This window comes from Paroedura picta, chromosome 11 (assembly GCF_049243985.1).
Source record: "Paroedura picta isolate Pp20150507F chromosome 11, Ppicta_v3.0, whole genome shotgun sequence".
Taxonomy (NCBI): domain Eukaryota; kingdom Metazoa; phylum Chordata; class Lepidosauria; order Squamata; family Gekkonidae; genus Paroedura; species Paroedura picta.
This window is the reverse complement of record NC_135379.1, coordinates 1367953-1382963: the sequence shown is the minus strand read 5'-3', so window position 1 is coordinate 1382963 and position 15011 is coordinate 1367953. Positions and strand designations below refer to the sequence as shown.

The following is a 15011-nucleotide window of genomic DNA, read 5'->3' as shown; positions in this document are numbered from 1 at the left end:
TAGCCAGGCTGCTCCCTGGGTCACTCAGTACCTAAAGCAAGACTTACGAGTGCCACGGCAGCAAGGGAATGTCAGACCTACAGCCAGAGAAGGAACTAAGACACAATGCTGAAGTCTGTGGCTTGTGCAGACACTGATCGCTTGGTACAGACTGTTTTCCACCACATCCTATTTTCAGGCATGGAGGAAAGGTGGGCTGCAGTGAGCAGTCCGTGGAAACAAGATGGCATGAGGGGAACAGAGACACAAGGAGAAGGGCGGAATGTCAAGGTGCGGGAGGGCGAGAGGAATGCTGCGGCTGGAGCCCTGCAAGGATCCCGGGAGGGCCTTCTACGGATGCTTCCCCATTCTTTTCACCATCTCTGGGCCTGCCCCACTTCTTCAACGCCAGCCTCTGGGGCCGGACACTGCTGCTGCTGCAACCAAGGGAGGGTGAGGGAGGCGCCTTACGTCCCTGGATTCTCACATACAGAAGCTCTCTGAAAACTGAAAATGCAAATTTGGGACCTCCTCCCCTCAGGTCAGTGTAATGGCATTTTTAACATCGCAGGAAAAAGTAAAGGTAAAGGTCTCCCCTGTGCAAGCACCAGGTCATGTCTGACCCTTGGGGTGACGCCCTCCAGCGTTTTCATGGCAGACTCAATACGGGGTGGTTTGCCAGTGCCTTCCCCAGTCATGACCGTTTACCCCCCAGCAAGCAAGCTGGGTACTCATTTTACCGACCTCGGAAGGATGGAAGGCTGAGTCAACCTTGAGCCGGCTGCTGGGATCGAACTCCCAGTCTCATGGGCAGAGCTTTCAGACTGCATGTCTGCTGCCTTCCCACTCTGCGCCACAAGAGGCTCTTACCACAAGAGGAAAAGGACTGCTATAAAAGGCAAGTCCTGTCCAAGGCTTGGGGCCGGACATGTTGATATCTGCCAGTTCTCGTCCCACTCCAGACTTCCATTATTGCTGCTCCTGAGAATCTGGTGACCACTCCCCCCCCACCCCCACCCCCACCCCCAAAAGAAAAATCCAGGAAGCTCAGTGGACTGCAATGGGAGGAGAATCAGCAGAAAGCACCTCTTAAGCAAACTTTCGGGATGGCAAGATACAAGCCGTTAAATCTTCGCGGGGACCAAAGTCAGTCCCCACAAAGGGGTTCCAAACCCAGGGCAGGGTTTGCCCCTCAGTGGTGATTTTGGAAAGAGACCTCCTTAAAAGTCACCAGGAAAACAGACTTCTGCGCGGAGCCCACCCCTGGCCCCGATGTCCTGGTTCTTTACCTGGAGGCTCAAAGAAGGGGTTTCCCTGTGCCGGCATTAAGGGCTGTGTCCCCCACAAGAAGTCTTCTGGAAGCCTCGTCTCACTTGCAGGGACTACGGGAAACAGTCAGCAAACAAAGAGGCGCTTATGACCTTTGTCACTCGGCCCAAACTGAGGACGGTCAGCTCTTCAGCCAGAGCAGCTCCGTGCCAGCGGGGGGCACAAATATCCCCTCACCCCACCCCCTCCGCGGAGTGTCTTGCCAGGAGCAGGTCAGCCGGGGCTCACCTGCTTCGTTCGGGTTCAGCTGGGACTCTGTCCCCAGATCGTCGCCAAGGAAGGCCAGGGGGTCAAAAACATTTGCAGGAGAGTGTGGGGGCCCCAGGGGGGGCTGCTCGGGGACCCCTGCAGCTCCAGAAGGCACTGGAAGAAACAAGGGAGGTTTGTGCTACTCGCCACTTGCAGCCCAGTGTTCACAAGCAAAGAGGGGGGGGGGGCTGGTTGCCCAGAGGTGACATCGGCATTCCACAAAGTTTGGCTTGGTCACGGAGGCGGGCAAACCGCAGGAAGAAGGGGGACACATCTGGCCAAAGGGGGTTCCCGCCAGCCAGCGTGGTACAGTGACTAAGAGCAGTGACCTCGAACATGGAGAACCGGGTTTGATCCCCCACTCCTCCTCCTCCTCCTCCTCCACATGCCGCCACCTGAGTGCCCTTGGGCCAGTCAGAGTGCTCACTCAGCCCCACCAACCTCACAGGATGTCTCTTCTGGGGAGAGGAAGGGAAGGCAATTGTAAGCCGCTCTGAGACTCCTTTGGGTAGTGAAAAGCTTGATATAAAAACTGTTCTGGGCCCCCATTGCAAGATGCCTCTGATCGCAGTCTAGTTTCAACCCCAGTTGAAGAGGGATGTGGACAAAGTGGAACGTGTCCGGAGGAGGGCAACAAAGATGGTGAGGGGTTTGAAGACCAAGACGTATGAGGAAAGGTTGGGGTTTAGCCTGGAGAGGAGACGACTGAGAGGGGATCTGATAACCATCTTCAAGTATTTAAAAGGCTGCCATATGGAGGATGGAGCAGAATGGTTCTCTCTTGCCCCAGAGGGACAGACCAGAATGAATGGGATGAAATTAATTCATAAGAAATTCCATCTAAACATCTGGAAGAGGTTCCTGACAGAGCGGTTTCTCAGTGGAACAGGCTCCCTCAGGAGGTGATAGGTTCTCCATCTTTGGACATCTTTAAACAGAGGCTGGAGAGCCATCTGACGGAGAGGCTGATTCTGTGAAGGTTCAAGAGGGTGGCAGGTGACAGTGGATGAGCGACAGGGTTGTGAGTGTCCTGCATAGTGCAGGGGTTGGACTAGATGACCCATGAGGTCCCTTCCAACTCTATTATTCTATGATTCTGGAAGAATGGGGAAAATCCGGGATTGCTGAATGCTGTTGTTCAATCCCAATGGTCATTGTTGGTTTTCATTATTTGTGTGTCCAGAAGGAAATCAACGAACACCACCCTGATCCGGCTTGCTGGAGGGGGGGGGGGGTTATAAAAATCAATAAATAAAATCCTTCTTAGCAAACTACTGAGGGCTACTGAGACCAGCCGGGTGCGGGAAAACCTGCAGCTGCCTTTCTTTCAGGGCTCCGGGCTGGATGTTGCCTCTCCCCATTTCCAGGGCCAGCCCCAGGCCACTCTGGAAGCAGTGAGAGCCCCACCCAGGAGACCCCCAGAAGTGGCCCTTGGCCCTTAGAAATAAGGGCACACGCCTGCTGCGTCTGGGAAACTGAGGCCTGTATTCATGTCTGGGTTGACCCACAGCGTATAAAAGGGAGAAGCCTGAGGAGAGCTTGAGCCGTTTGGGTGGGAATTCCTCTCTAGGAAGATCTTTGCAGTGAAGAAATGCCAGGGTGGTGCAGTGTCTTCTTCTGGCCATCAGACGGAACATCTGAATTGCTCCGAGACTCAGCCTGGATTTCCTGTCCTGCCACTCTGTTCGTGGAAGGAGAAAGAAGGAATGCCGGTACACAGTACTGCTAAAACATGGGCCAAGGGAGTACAGGAAGATTTCCCCCCAGCTAAAAAACTGCACTTATTTACTGGCCTCCCTACTTCATTGATAGCTTGCCTTTCACACTGAGGCTGAAGGTGAACCACTACTCAGTTATGGAGCATGAAGTTGGTGATTGCTGGCTTAACACCCCCTCCCTTGTGGCCCTGGAGCATTTCATGTGCCTGCCCACTCAGTGGCCACCAGAAGCCAGTTCTGGCCAAGACTGCTCTTACATGTGATGCTGGAGAACCCTCAGCCTGGCAGACGGAACACAGGGAGCAGAGGATGGGGGAGACAGAACCACCACCTGGTGGTGAGCTGACAGAGACTACAAACCTCCCCCCCCCCGAAAAAAAAACAAGTCTGGAGGTGCTCTTGCAGACTGTCTAGAAGCTCCAGAGCAGACCCCAGAAGATGGCAGCACATCAGCCTGATGCCAGTGCTCATGAGTCCTAAAACAGAATGGCCAGTGCTCTGATCTCTAACTGAAGGATCCCCCAGAATTACACCTAATGTCCGGGCAACTAAGGTCCACTCCCCTGGAGAAAATGGCTGCTTAGAAGGTAGACAGTAGGCATTATACCCCCTTGAGGTCCTTCCCCTCCCTGAGCCCTGCCCTCTGCAGGCTCCATCCCCAAAGACTCCAGGTCTCCCCAAACCTGGAGCTGGCAACCCTAATAACAATATCAACAAAGAGCCAAAGAGGCTGAACTATTTCACAAACTCAACCCACCGCCCACCTAGAATCCCACAAAGAAGGGGGAGAGCCAGTTTGGTGTAGTGGTTAGGAGTGCGGACTTCTAATCTGGCATGCCGGGTTCGATTCTGCGCTCCCCCACATGCAACCAGCTGGGTGACCTTGGGCTCGCCACGGCACTGATAAAACTGCTCTGACCGAGCAGTGATATCAGGGCTCTCTCAGCCTCACCCACCCCACAGGGTGTCTGTTGTGGGGAGAGGAAAGGGAAGGTAAGCCGCTTTGAGCCTCCTTCGGGTAGGGAAAAGCGGCATATAAGAACCAACTCTTCTTCTTCTTCTTCTTCTTCTTCTTCTTCTTCTTCTTCTTCTTCTATGCTACACCTCCAGAATTTGCATCTTGCGGAAGTGTGATAAACGTTCCACTCTCCTGGCATTCTTGTTTTTACGGGGCACATAAGGGAAGGAGACCTATCATTGGTAGGACATCAGTGGGCTACAGATACACAGGGTCTGAAGGCTGGAGAAGGAAATCCGTTCCTGGTATATGGTTTTTAAAAATTCCTGGAATCTGGGTAGTCACTCAATTCTGATCTCACATTTCTGTGCTTTCCCTCCCCCTCCAATGAGAACCATGAGGGAGCCGTTGGAATCTGCAATCTCAAGATGACAAAGGATGCACAAATTGTACAATCAACCGGATGGTTTCAAGCATGCACATTTGCAGGTTAGAAAAGTCTGAGAAAGGCGGTTAGGTGCCTAAATGCTCTTCACAACTACTGCGCAGCTCGAAGCAGGAGAAGAGGGGAAGCGAAGAGAAGGCGTCAGCCATGCAGAAGTGTTCCTTAGTAACGGAAGGGACAGGCGGGATGAAGGACCGTACCATGGACTTCACTCGCAGCTCCAAAATAGCCCCCGAAAGCCGGCACGCCCGTCATCTCCTGAGGGAGCAGCAGCAGGTCGGAGAGGACGTCTTCACGGTGCATCTTAAACGGTTCTGAGGGACAACCGACAGAGGCCAAGGGCCTTATGTTTGTGCTGCAGGACAGGGCTGGCCAGTGAGCCTCCTGCTCTGGAGCCCAGCAGGAGAGCTGCAGACAGCCTGCGCTTCCCGCTGCCTGGAGTGGAGCACATGGGTGGGGCGGCCACAGTCGCAGGGAAGGGGCAGGGGGAGAACCTGAGCATTACTGCCAATGGGGCCGCCTTCCCAAGGAAGCACAGAGGTGGGGCGCAACCCCAGGAGACGGAAGGCAGGGCCTCTCTGAGTCTGCCCACCACGCTGAGTCAACCCCTGGGAGAGCACTGCTTTGCCTCCACGGAAGATGCAAGGCAGCCCCACGCTGGAGGCCACTGAATTGAGCACCACCCCCAGCTGGCTCTGGAAGGCGATGCCCAGGAAGCCTGCAGCCACACACAGGGGCTGCTTCCCAGCGCTATGACTCACTGCGTAACCCGACCCAAATGACAGGGACTGTAATGGATGGGCTGAATATTGGGACCATACTGGTTTCCGATTTTTGCTTTGCAGAAAAAGGAAGAGAGGGCAGAACCAGAGGGCACAAACCTCTCTGTCCACACACTGTGCATCCCCCCCAGCTCCACGGGGCCCAGTGGCCAGCACATGGAAGCTCTCCAGCACATCGAGATGCCTCCTGGTTCCGCTGCCTGGCAAGCCCTTGGCAGACCACACCGAACTGGGTCACCAGACAAAGCCCACAGGGGCTCCTGCACACAGCAGGCTACTGGGGTTTTTTTAATGACTTTTTTCCCTTGGGGAGGGGGGCAGCCCTGTGGATTTTCTGCCTCTGGCCCAGTTCTGGAAGAATGGGCAAGAACAACTGCCCCATAAAATTGGTTTAAAACTCCAGAGAGTTAGAGAAGCATTTAAAGCTGTTTTCAGGGATGGTGCTCCAGCTAAGCCGCCCACCTAAGGGGCTGGGGAGGCTCTGGGGGGGCTCTGCTCCCTCCCGGCACCTGGGGGGGGGTAGATGGGAAGAACTGGCCACTGCCTCTAGGAGTCACGCCACCCCCGGCTCTGAGGGCAGAGCAGCAGCAGGCAACAAACGTCCCCTCGCAGCAGCTGAGCCCGTTGGGTCAAGGGTCCCGTCCACCAATGAGGCCAGACTGTGCACAGGGGAGGCCGAGGCTGTTTCACAGCAGAACCTGGGAAGGCCCCCAGGCCCAACACAAAGCAGAGGATTTTTAAGAAGGCCTTTTCATTTAGCAGGGATGAACTAGTCCTGTGGTGTCAATCGTCGTTCCATCTGTCTGCTAACTTTTAAGACCCGCAGTCCTGACTTTTCACTGAAACGGGCTTTGAGTCGTTCCGGAGACAAGTGAGTCAGAAGCGTTTCAAAGGCTAGGCCCAGAGTCCCCTGCCTGGGGAGACAAAATGCTTCCAGCCGCTCCCAGCGGGCCCCATTTTCACTGCCCATCTGGTGTCGGGGAGCTTTCCCAGCAGGTCGCCTCCTACCCTTCCTAGCCTGCTGGGCTTCAGGGTTTGTTCCTCAGCGGGGCTTCCTGGATTGAATGCTGAACTTGAACCTCCAGGACCTGAACTCAAACGCCAGCTCTGCTCAGCTTCGGACCCAGGTGATTTCAGGGACTCGGCCGGGCCAGGAAGGGCTTCTTCTCAGCAAGGCTCCTGGCTGAACGTTGCTCTGGCAGCAGTTGCCACCGCAGAGCAAGGACCTGCACTGCACTGCTGAAGTTAAGCTGCAGGGATCGTTTTGAGGCTGGCTCCGCCCCCGCGGCAGCCATTTTGTTGTTGTGCCCACCATGCTGGGTCCGAATTCCAAACGTGGCCACAGGCTACAAGAGACTGGGAAACAAAGTGTTTCCCGCAGCTGTGGGTCGAAGGCTGCATCGGCTAGGGGGAGAGCCGGCAGGGCGTGGCGGTTGAGAATGGCAGGCTCCGAACTGGAGAACCGGGTGTGGTTCACCAGTCCTCTTTCCCAGCGACTCGGTTCTCTGAGAGCTCCCTCAGCCTCGCCTGCCGCCCAAGGGGCCTCCTGGGAGGAGAGGGAGGGGAGGGGACGGCACATTGCTTGGGGAGAGAAGAGCGGCCTGTTCAAACCAACTCTTCTAGCTAGCACAAAAGTCAGGACCTGGAACGTTCTGCAGTGGGTTTCTTAGCCACCGGTTGCTGATTTCTGCACGAGGAAGGGTGGGCCAGGCCGTTCCCTTGGCTCCTCAGCTTCTCCGCTTGCAAGCCGGCAGGCTGATCCTGCTCCTGTGCGCCCCCCCTCCCCCCTGGAGCGCAGGATTTTTATCATCAAAGGCTTTGCCGACCATTCTGGGATCTAACCCGGGTCGCATGCAGCTGAATCATTCTGAATCAGGGCTTGTTCGACCACGTTCAGGAGTGCCTACTCAGCTTAGCAGTGGCTCTCAGCCGTAGGTCTTTCACATTACCTGCCGCCAGGTCCTTGTCGCTGGAGATTACACCTGGGGACTTCCGCATGCAAAGCAGATGCTCTGCCACTGAGCCCCTCCCCAAAGATCAGCTGCTCCACACGGCGAACCCCCCGCAAGATGCCAACCATCGGCCCTGCCCACACGCTGGACTCCCTGAGCCCCACAAGACGGTCTCAGGGGTTCCCGCAAAGGGTGGTGACAACCGGCCGCTCCCAGGCAGCCAAGAGCCCAAGCGACTGTCTGCACGCCCGTGTTGCTAGATTATGGCAGGGACCCTTTGACACCCTTGACTGGATGGAGACGGGGGAGCAGGACGGAGGCCCCGCGGCAGATCAGGCGGCTTTCCCAGAGGGAGCCTCAGTCCTGCAGCTGGACAGCCGGCCACACGCAGAAGCCACGCTTGCGAGCCGGGCGGAGCCAGAACAGCTGTCTGTGCTCGGGAGCCGTGAAGCCAAGGCTACTCTGAGCAGCCGGAAATGGCGCAGCAGTGCCAGGGAAGAGCCGCCTCGCGTGCTGGGCAGTGCCCAGGGAGAGGAATCGACAGCGAGGCAGAATTCACGGCTTCATGGACACAAACATATCCATGGCCAGCCACCCATCCTCCCCCCCCCCCACCGTTAGCTTTCCAATCACAAAACAGAAAACTGAAGACCCCCCCCCCCTCAATTATCTCTTTGGCATCAGGACTCTGACACAAAACACAAGAGAGTCGTGATCATTGGATGGTTATCCCAAAATACACTCTTGTCTACTACAAAGAAAGAATTCCAAACCAGCAATCCCCTTAGCTCCTGACCAACAAAGTTTAACTCTGGGAAGAAGCTTTCAACGCAGTTTGCAGGTACCAGAAATTAAACTTTGTTGGTCTTAAAGTTGCCACTGGATGCAAAACCTCTCTCTGTCTCTCTCATTCTGTGTGTGTGTGTGTATGTGTATATCAGGGGTAGTCAAACTGCGGCCCTCCAGATGTCCATGGACTACAATTTCCAGGAGCCCCTGCCAGCATTTGCTGGCAGGGGCTCCTGGGAATTGTAGTCCATGGACATCTGGAGGGCCGCAGTTTGACTACCCCTGGTGTATATGTATGTATCTATATCTATATCTATATCTATATCTATATCTATATCTATATCTATATCTATATCTATATCTATATCTATATAAATATCTTTTTTCTCCCTTTCCGCTACAGATGTCGTCAACTCAGTCACGTCTTTTCACACGTTCCAGGAACTCTACTGATCATCTCCTAAGTGACATTCAAGAGAACCTTCTAAAGGGCTATTCGATACTGCCCTGTTCTTCCAATGGAATAGAAGAAAGTAGCTTCAGAGACTGATGACAAATCAATTTAATGAATGTAACACCCGGACCATCATCCCCTTGGCATTAAGTAACGCACATCTCTTTGCCAGAAGCTAGACTATCCATGACAGAGATGCTAATCCTGGTTATTGGGCATAAATTAACTATTTTTAACACAGACTTGGTGGGTAAGAGCCTGGAGATCTTCTGGGATTGCGAGTGACGGCTGCTCTGGAAGGTGGGCTTCGTGGCATTTCAGCCTGATGCGGCCCCTTTCCCTCCCCAAACTCTGCCCTTTCCAGGCCCTGCCCTCAGCCCTTAAGGAGTGAAGGACCATGCCTACAACCCCACCCTGATGGGCAGCCCAGCAGGCAATCCTTCTTGTTCAATTTTTGTGATTATGATCCGGCAAGTCATACGCAGTGCTAGGAACTGGGATGGGTGTCCCCCCCGTCATTCTCCCATGCAGATCACTCCCAGCCACTCAAAGGGACTCCAGGACAAGGAATGGCTACTGTTAGTTTCTGGTCCGTACAGGCGGCTTTACTCAAGAAGAAGGCTTTACTCTGGTCCGTACAGGCGGCTTTACTCACTGGTGAAGTTTTTGTTACGCCTTCAGAACTAGGCAAGGAGTCAGGGAACACAAAGGGGATGAATGTATGGAAACCAGGCAGATGGGGGAGGTACCTTTCACTACATGAACCGGATGTTATCACTGGAATGGATCTCGGGGTTTGTGGAAAGCACACACAAGGAAATATGTTTTCATATCTCATCTTTTGTCCCTCATGGAACTCAAGGCTTTTATGAACATCAGAAGAGCCCTGTTGGATTAAACCAGTGAGGGTCCTTCTAGTCGCACCTCCCATCTCACCCAGGGGCCAGCCAGTTCCTCTGCAGGGCCGGCCACAGGGCAGAGAGGCCGAGGCCTTCCCCTGAGAAGACCCTCAGAAGAGCCCTGCTGGGTCAGGCCAGGGAGGGTCCCTCCAGTCCAGCCTCCCTTCTCACCCAGGGGCCAGCCAGTTCCTCTTCAGGGCCGGCCATAGGGCAGAGAGGCCGAGGCCTTCCCCTGAGAAGACCCTCAGAAGAGCCCTGCTGGGTCAGGCCAGGGAGGGTCCCTCCAGTCCAGCCTCCTGTCTCACCCAGGGGCCAGCCAGTTCCTCTGCAGGGCCAGCCACAGGGCAGAGAGGCCGAGGCCTTCCCCTGAGAAGACCCTCAGAAGAGCCCTGCTGGGTCAGGCCAGGGAGGGTCCCTCCAGTCCAGCCTCCCGTCTCACCCAGGGGCCAGCCAGTTCCTCTGCAGGGCCAGCCACAGGGCAGAGTGGCCGAGGCCTTCCCCTGCGAAGACCCTCAGAAGAGCCCTGCTGGGTCAGGCCAGGGAGGGTCCTTCCAGTCCAGCCTCCCATCTCACCCAGGGGCCAGCCAGTTCCTCTGCAGGGCCGACAACAGGACAGAGAGGCTGAGGACTTCCTCTGGCAAGAAAATCAGGATAGTCCTTCTGGATCAGGCCAGGGAGGGTCCTTCCAGTCCAGCATCCTTTCTCACACAGTGGCCAAACAGTTCCGCTGGAGGGCCCACAACAGGAAGTAAAGGCCGAGATCTCTTCCTGATGTTGTCTCCTGGTACTGGGATTCAGAGGTTTACTGCCTCTGAATGTGGAGGCTCACTTTAGTCACCATGGCCGGTAGCTACCAATATATCTTTTCTCCATCGATCTGTCTGATCCCCTTTCTAAAGCCATCTATGGCTATCACTGCGTCTTCTGGCAGTGAATTCCACATGCTCATGCACCTGATAACCTAGAGATCAGGAAATAACAAACGTGGAAAGCGCCACGAGGTATACTATTCACAACCACCATACACGGTAGAGGAAGAGGCTTGGGTGTTGGCCACAAAGACCCACATTGGATCCGGAGGGCCAAATCGAGAGCCTTGGTGGTCAGCAGGTGCACTGGAGCAGGCACGGTGAGAGCCCTGTGTGCTTCCTCTCACTACTGAGACTCTCCTGCCAAAACCACCTTGGAAGGGGCTCCTGGGCTTGGGACGCTCTTCTACATTGGTGAGCACTTGCGATTTGGGCCGAGCCCTGCAGCAGCCAACAAGCTAAAGTGCTCCGCTTCTGAATCATATTCTGGGTCAAGCTACAGATGGGAGAGGATCCACTTTCCAGACTGCATTGTACTCGGGGCCTAAACCGGAGCTGTTTCGCTTCTGCAGTGTCTTACCTGCCACTTCGGAGGGCTGAAAGGCTAGCTGAGAGTCAAAGCTTCGGTCCCTTTCGTCCACCGCCCACGAGACGTTGTGGTCCAGAAATTCCTTGTAAGACATCTGATCATCCATGATTTTTCCTGGAGGCACTGAGAAGGGAAGGGAAAGGAGCAGCACCGTTACTACTCTCTGGAACAGGGAGCCTGGCCCCTGAAGAACCATCCGCTCTTTCAGGGGAGAACGTAAAGACGCAGGAAGCCACCTTAGACTGGATCAGACCATTCGTCCGTCAAGGTCAGCATTGTCTACTCAGGCTGGCAGCAGTTCTCCCGGGTCTCCGGCAGAGGCTTTCCACACCACCTCCTGCCTGTTCCTTTAAGGTGAAGAGGACGGGGATTGAACCTGAGGCCTTCTGAATGCCAAGCAGATGCTCCACCACTAAACCACACCCAAGGTCAGGACGGTCAACTCAGATTGGAAGTGGCTCTCCAGGTCTCTGGCAGAGGGTCTTTCTCATGAATATCTACCTGGTTCTTTTAACAGGAGATGCTGTGGACCGAGTCTTGGATTTTCCGCTCTCCCCCTCTGAGCCATAACCCTTCCCACTCCGAATGAGAAGAGTACTTTCACCTCACCCTCTAGAAATTTGAATTTTCCTATCAGGCCAGTTCTGCCCAAGCCCTCTCTGACTCCTCACCACACGTGACAAATAGCCTGTGGGCCGTGGAAGCGCTCCCCCCACACTATGGCCAACAGCCACGGCAGTCTGTGGGGCTGTGATTCTGGCTCATGTGAATAAGCCTGATAGGAATGAACAAAGAGAACTGTGTTGAGGGCCTCAGGAGGTTGGTACACAAAGTACCTTAAAAATGCCGCTCCTTTGATCAGGGAAATTTGCATTGGGTTTCTACTGCCAGGAGCCCTGTTGCTCTCTCCTCCCTCAGAAGAAGGGCGCTGCACACCTGGCAGTCATCTTTCATACCAGGTGGGACGACTGGGGCTCTGCAGGACACCCATTGCAACCGTTTCAGCAGTGCTACTGGACTCTTCTACTGCAAACCATCATGGCCGCCCTCTGAAGCTCTCCGGAAAGGCCTGGGCTCCACTGGGCCCACTGGGCACACATTCTAACTCTCCCACCGAAACACCATGTAGTAGGTTTCCTGTCATGGCTGCATCCTAAGCCAGCAGTTGGAACGAAAAGGTCCTGGTTACTATCCTTGTAGTGAAAACTAAGGGGAACTGCTCTGTAGAATTCCATGTTAAGCTCTGGAAATTTGGCTTATTTGTGAACTGATGGGCCTTGAACTTGTTTGCCTTGTTCCAGTTATTTTAGTTCCATTTCTTCAATGAGAGGGAGAAGAGACAGTTGCCTGGCAACCACTGATCGAAGCCTGCATCCAGCTGCCTGCTGCCATCCACAAAGCCAGAAGGAGAAGAGGCAGCAGGTAAGCACTTCCCTCATACCTGGGCTAGGAGCTCCCCTCCCTCCCGCACGCCCTGCACCTTTTTATTGATGTTCACATTGCCGTGTAGGTGTCATAAGCAGCTTTGGGGGCTAATTTTCTTTTTCCTAAAAATCAGGGCAAAACAATGAATAAATATTCAGCCTTCCCAAATTAGATGCTGGAGGAATAAAGCAGGGCTTTTCTGGCCCTGGTGGAACGCTCTCCTGAGTGAGATGAGGGTCCGTGGGACTTAAAACAGTTCTGCAGGGCCGGCAAGACAGGCCTGTAGTTGAGGCCTGCAGGGAGGGGTCGAAGCTTGTTGCCACCCAGGGATCATGGGCTCCTACTCAGGGAGGTTTTAGCTGTGAAGACCTACCCAACGGCAAGCCTGCTCATACACAGTCCCCCTGTGAGACTGCCCAGAAAAGCAGTGAGGAATGTAAGAGCAGCACTGCGGGATCAGACCAGTGGTCCATCTCGTCCAGCATTCTCCCCCCAGGACCCTGCCCAATCCCTCATGGCCATCACTGGAGCCTCCTGGCCGTGAGTGCCACCGTTGTTCACGAATGACTCCCTACTGTCACGTGCCTCTCTCTGTGCCCCACCAGCTTTGTGGACTGGCCCCGAGATCTAGGATTATGGGGAGAGGGGGAGAAACTGCCTCCCTCTCTCCACACGATGCATAATTAATACTAGGAAAAGTTGCAGTCAGCATGAAAAGAGGGAGACCCCAACAAGAGATGGATTGTTTCCGTAAAGGAAGCCACCGACCTCTTGTTTGCAAGACCTGAGCAAGGCTGGTAACAACAGGAGGTTCTGAAGGTCAGTAATGCCATAAGCCTGAACTTCACAAACACCCACACACCCACGTGTGTCATGTCTCCCTCTCAGTCACCTTTCTCCTAAACTGCATCACCTCCACCTCCTCATAGGGAATGCGCTCCAACCCTTTAATTATCTTGCCTCGCCTCTCCTGCATTCCCCCCCCCCCCCCGGCTCTGCAGTATCCGGTTTGAGGAAAGAACCTGCCCTGCCCTTCTTCTGCTGTTCTGGTCCTCTTTTCGTGGGGTAACCTGTTGGAGGTGCAGCGGGTAGAACTGCATACTAAGTGGGGGTCTACCAAAGACTGGGCCATGGCTGGGACAGAATTCTGTCTGGAAGCCCAGCCTGCGTGGCATGCTCAACCGGGCCAGGCTCTTGGCTGTTGGATAACCCCGCTACCTTGCCCTTCACGTGCTCAAAAGCCTTTCACGGAGGACGCCAACCGCCCATTCCATGGCTGATCTGGTGCGTTCCTCACCCACAAAGGCTCGTAGGAGGGGACCACGCCCTCTCAAAAACTTGCACGTAGATCAGCAAACAAGTCGAGCGCACTCCACCCCGGGAAAGCGCCATTACCCAAGCTTTGCAGCGATGCACCAGGCTGGCTTCCCAACAGACGGAGGCTGACAACAATTGTGCTAACTGGAACGGAAAACGTAGTGATACGGTCAATTTATGCCACCACCGTAAGCCCAAGGAAGTCCCAGATGGTGGGGAAGGGTCACAGAAACACAAACTAAGCAGTTCTCTGCACTACAGCCAGGGCCTGATCCGTGGGCTGCCCTGCCCCAGGCCTCGGACACACGAGCGTGCACACTCACAGGCGCACGCTCTCTCCAGCCGCCAGTGGGACTCCTTTCCTTGCTTTTATGGTCTGCTCCACACAGAGCAACGTGGCCACGTGACCCGACTGGGGGGGGGGGCTGTGTGTGTGTGGAGAGGGGGGAGTTAATGCATCTAAAAGATTACATGTCAAGAAGCCCAGAGTCTCCATGGAGCCCGACAGAAAGCTGGAGCCAAGCCACACGTCAAGAAGAGGTTCTCCAAGGGAATGGCACCAGGCAGAAATCCAACTCCCAGCAAGCCAGCTTTGGACAGGGAATCACCACAAGGGCAGCTCTCACTGTGGGCCAGCCGAGTCTCCGCAGACTCCTCAATAAACAGCCTCATCACGAAGGAGCCTGCAAGCATCGGCTCTGCTCCGTGGCCTCAAGGAAGACGCCGGGAGGACGAGCCAAGGGCTAGAGGGCAGGGGGCAAACAAGCCCTCCAAACTCACACAAGAGAGAGGGAAAACGTCCCTTCGCAGCCCAGCCCCAGACTACGTCATTCCTGGCGCACTGTGCTAGTCAAATTCACTCACCTCAGGCATCAGGTTTCAGAAACTACTAATACTTATTCATGCCTTTGCATACAACACTCTTGCAAGGTAAGCAGCTATTGTCCCTACACTGCAGGGCAAGTGCATCAAGCAAGCCAACCTTGAGCCTTCCACAGACGCTTTCTTTTCATGAAGGGCAGGTGACCATGGAGGCACATCTCCCTCCCACTCCGTCCCCAAAGAGACCAGCTGCAAGAGCGAATGGCTACGGACTCAGCGCTGCCACCATCTTGTGCCACGGAAGCCCAGCTGCCTCGAAGCAAGAGGCCCAATACAAGCAGTCTTGGCTAGGTGGCTGAGATGCAGAGGGTAGTCAGAGCACGGGATAGGCTCCAAGCCAGCCATAGCAGATGACGGCCCAAACTCTCAGCCCAGCCTGCAGAGGAGAAAGCTCAGATTCACCCCAGCCATACAAGAGAACAGCCAGGTCTCCTG

At 54.8% G+C, this 15011-nt stretch overlaps 1 protein-coding gene across 20 annotated transcripts in view; it reads right to left on the bottom strand.

The window, feature by feature from the left end:
- MAP4 (microtubule associated protein 4) overlaps nucleotides 1–15011 on the bottom strand; it is a 145774-nt gene that overhangs the window by 52685 nt on the left and 78078 nt on the right. For 16 of the 20 annotated variants that reach the window (XM_077304286.1, XM_077304284.1, XM_077304287.1 and 13 more), the window contains 4 exons: nucleotides 10944–11075; nucleotides 4879–4992; nucleotides 1537–1671; nucleotides 1269–1361 (listed from right to left, as the gene is read on the bottom strand). In XM_077304286.1, the coding sequence (XP_077160401.1) occupies nucleotides 1269–1361; nucleotides 1537–1671; nucleotides 4879–4992; nucleotides 10944–11075 (474 nt within the window). The remainder of the gene's footprint in view (nucleotides 1–1268; nucleotides 1362–1536; nucleotides 1672–4878; nucleotides 4993–10943; nucleotides 11076–15011) is intronic. The other 4 variants (XM_077304283.1, XM_077304278.1, XM_077304281.1 and 1 more) reach the window with 3 other exon arrangements.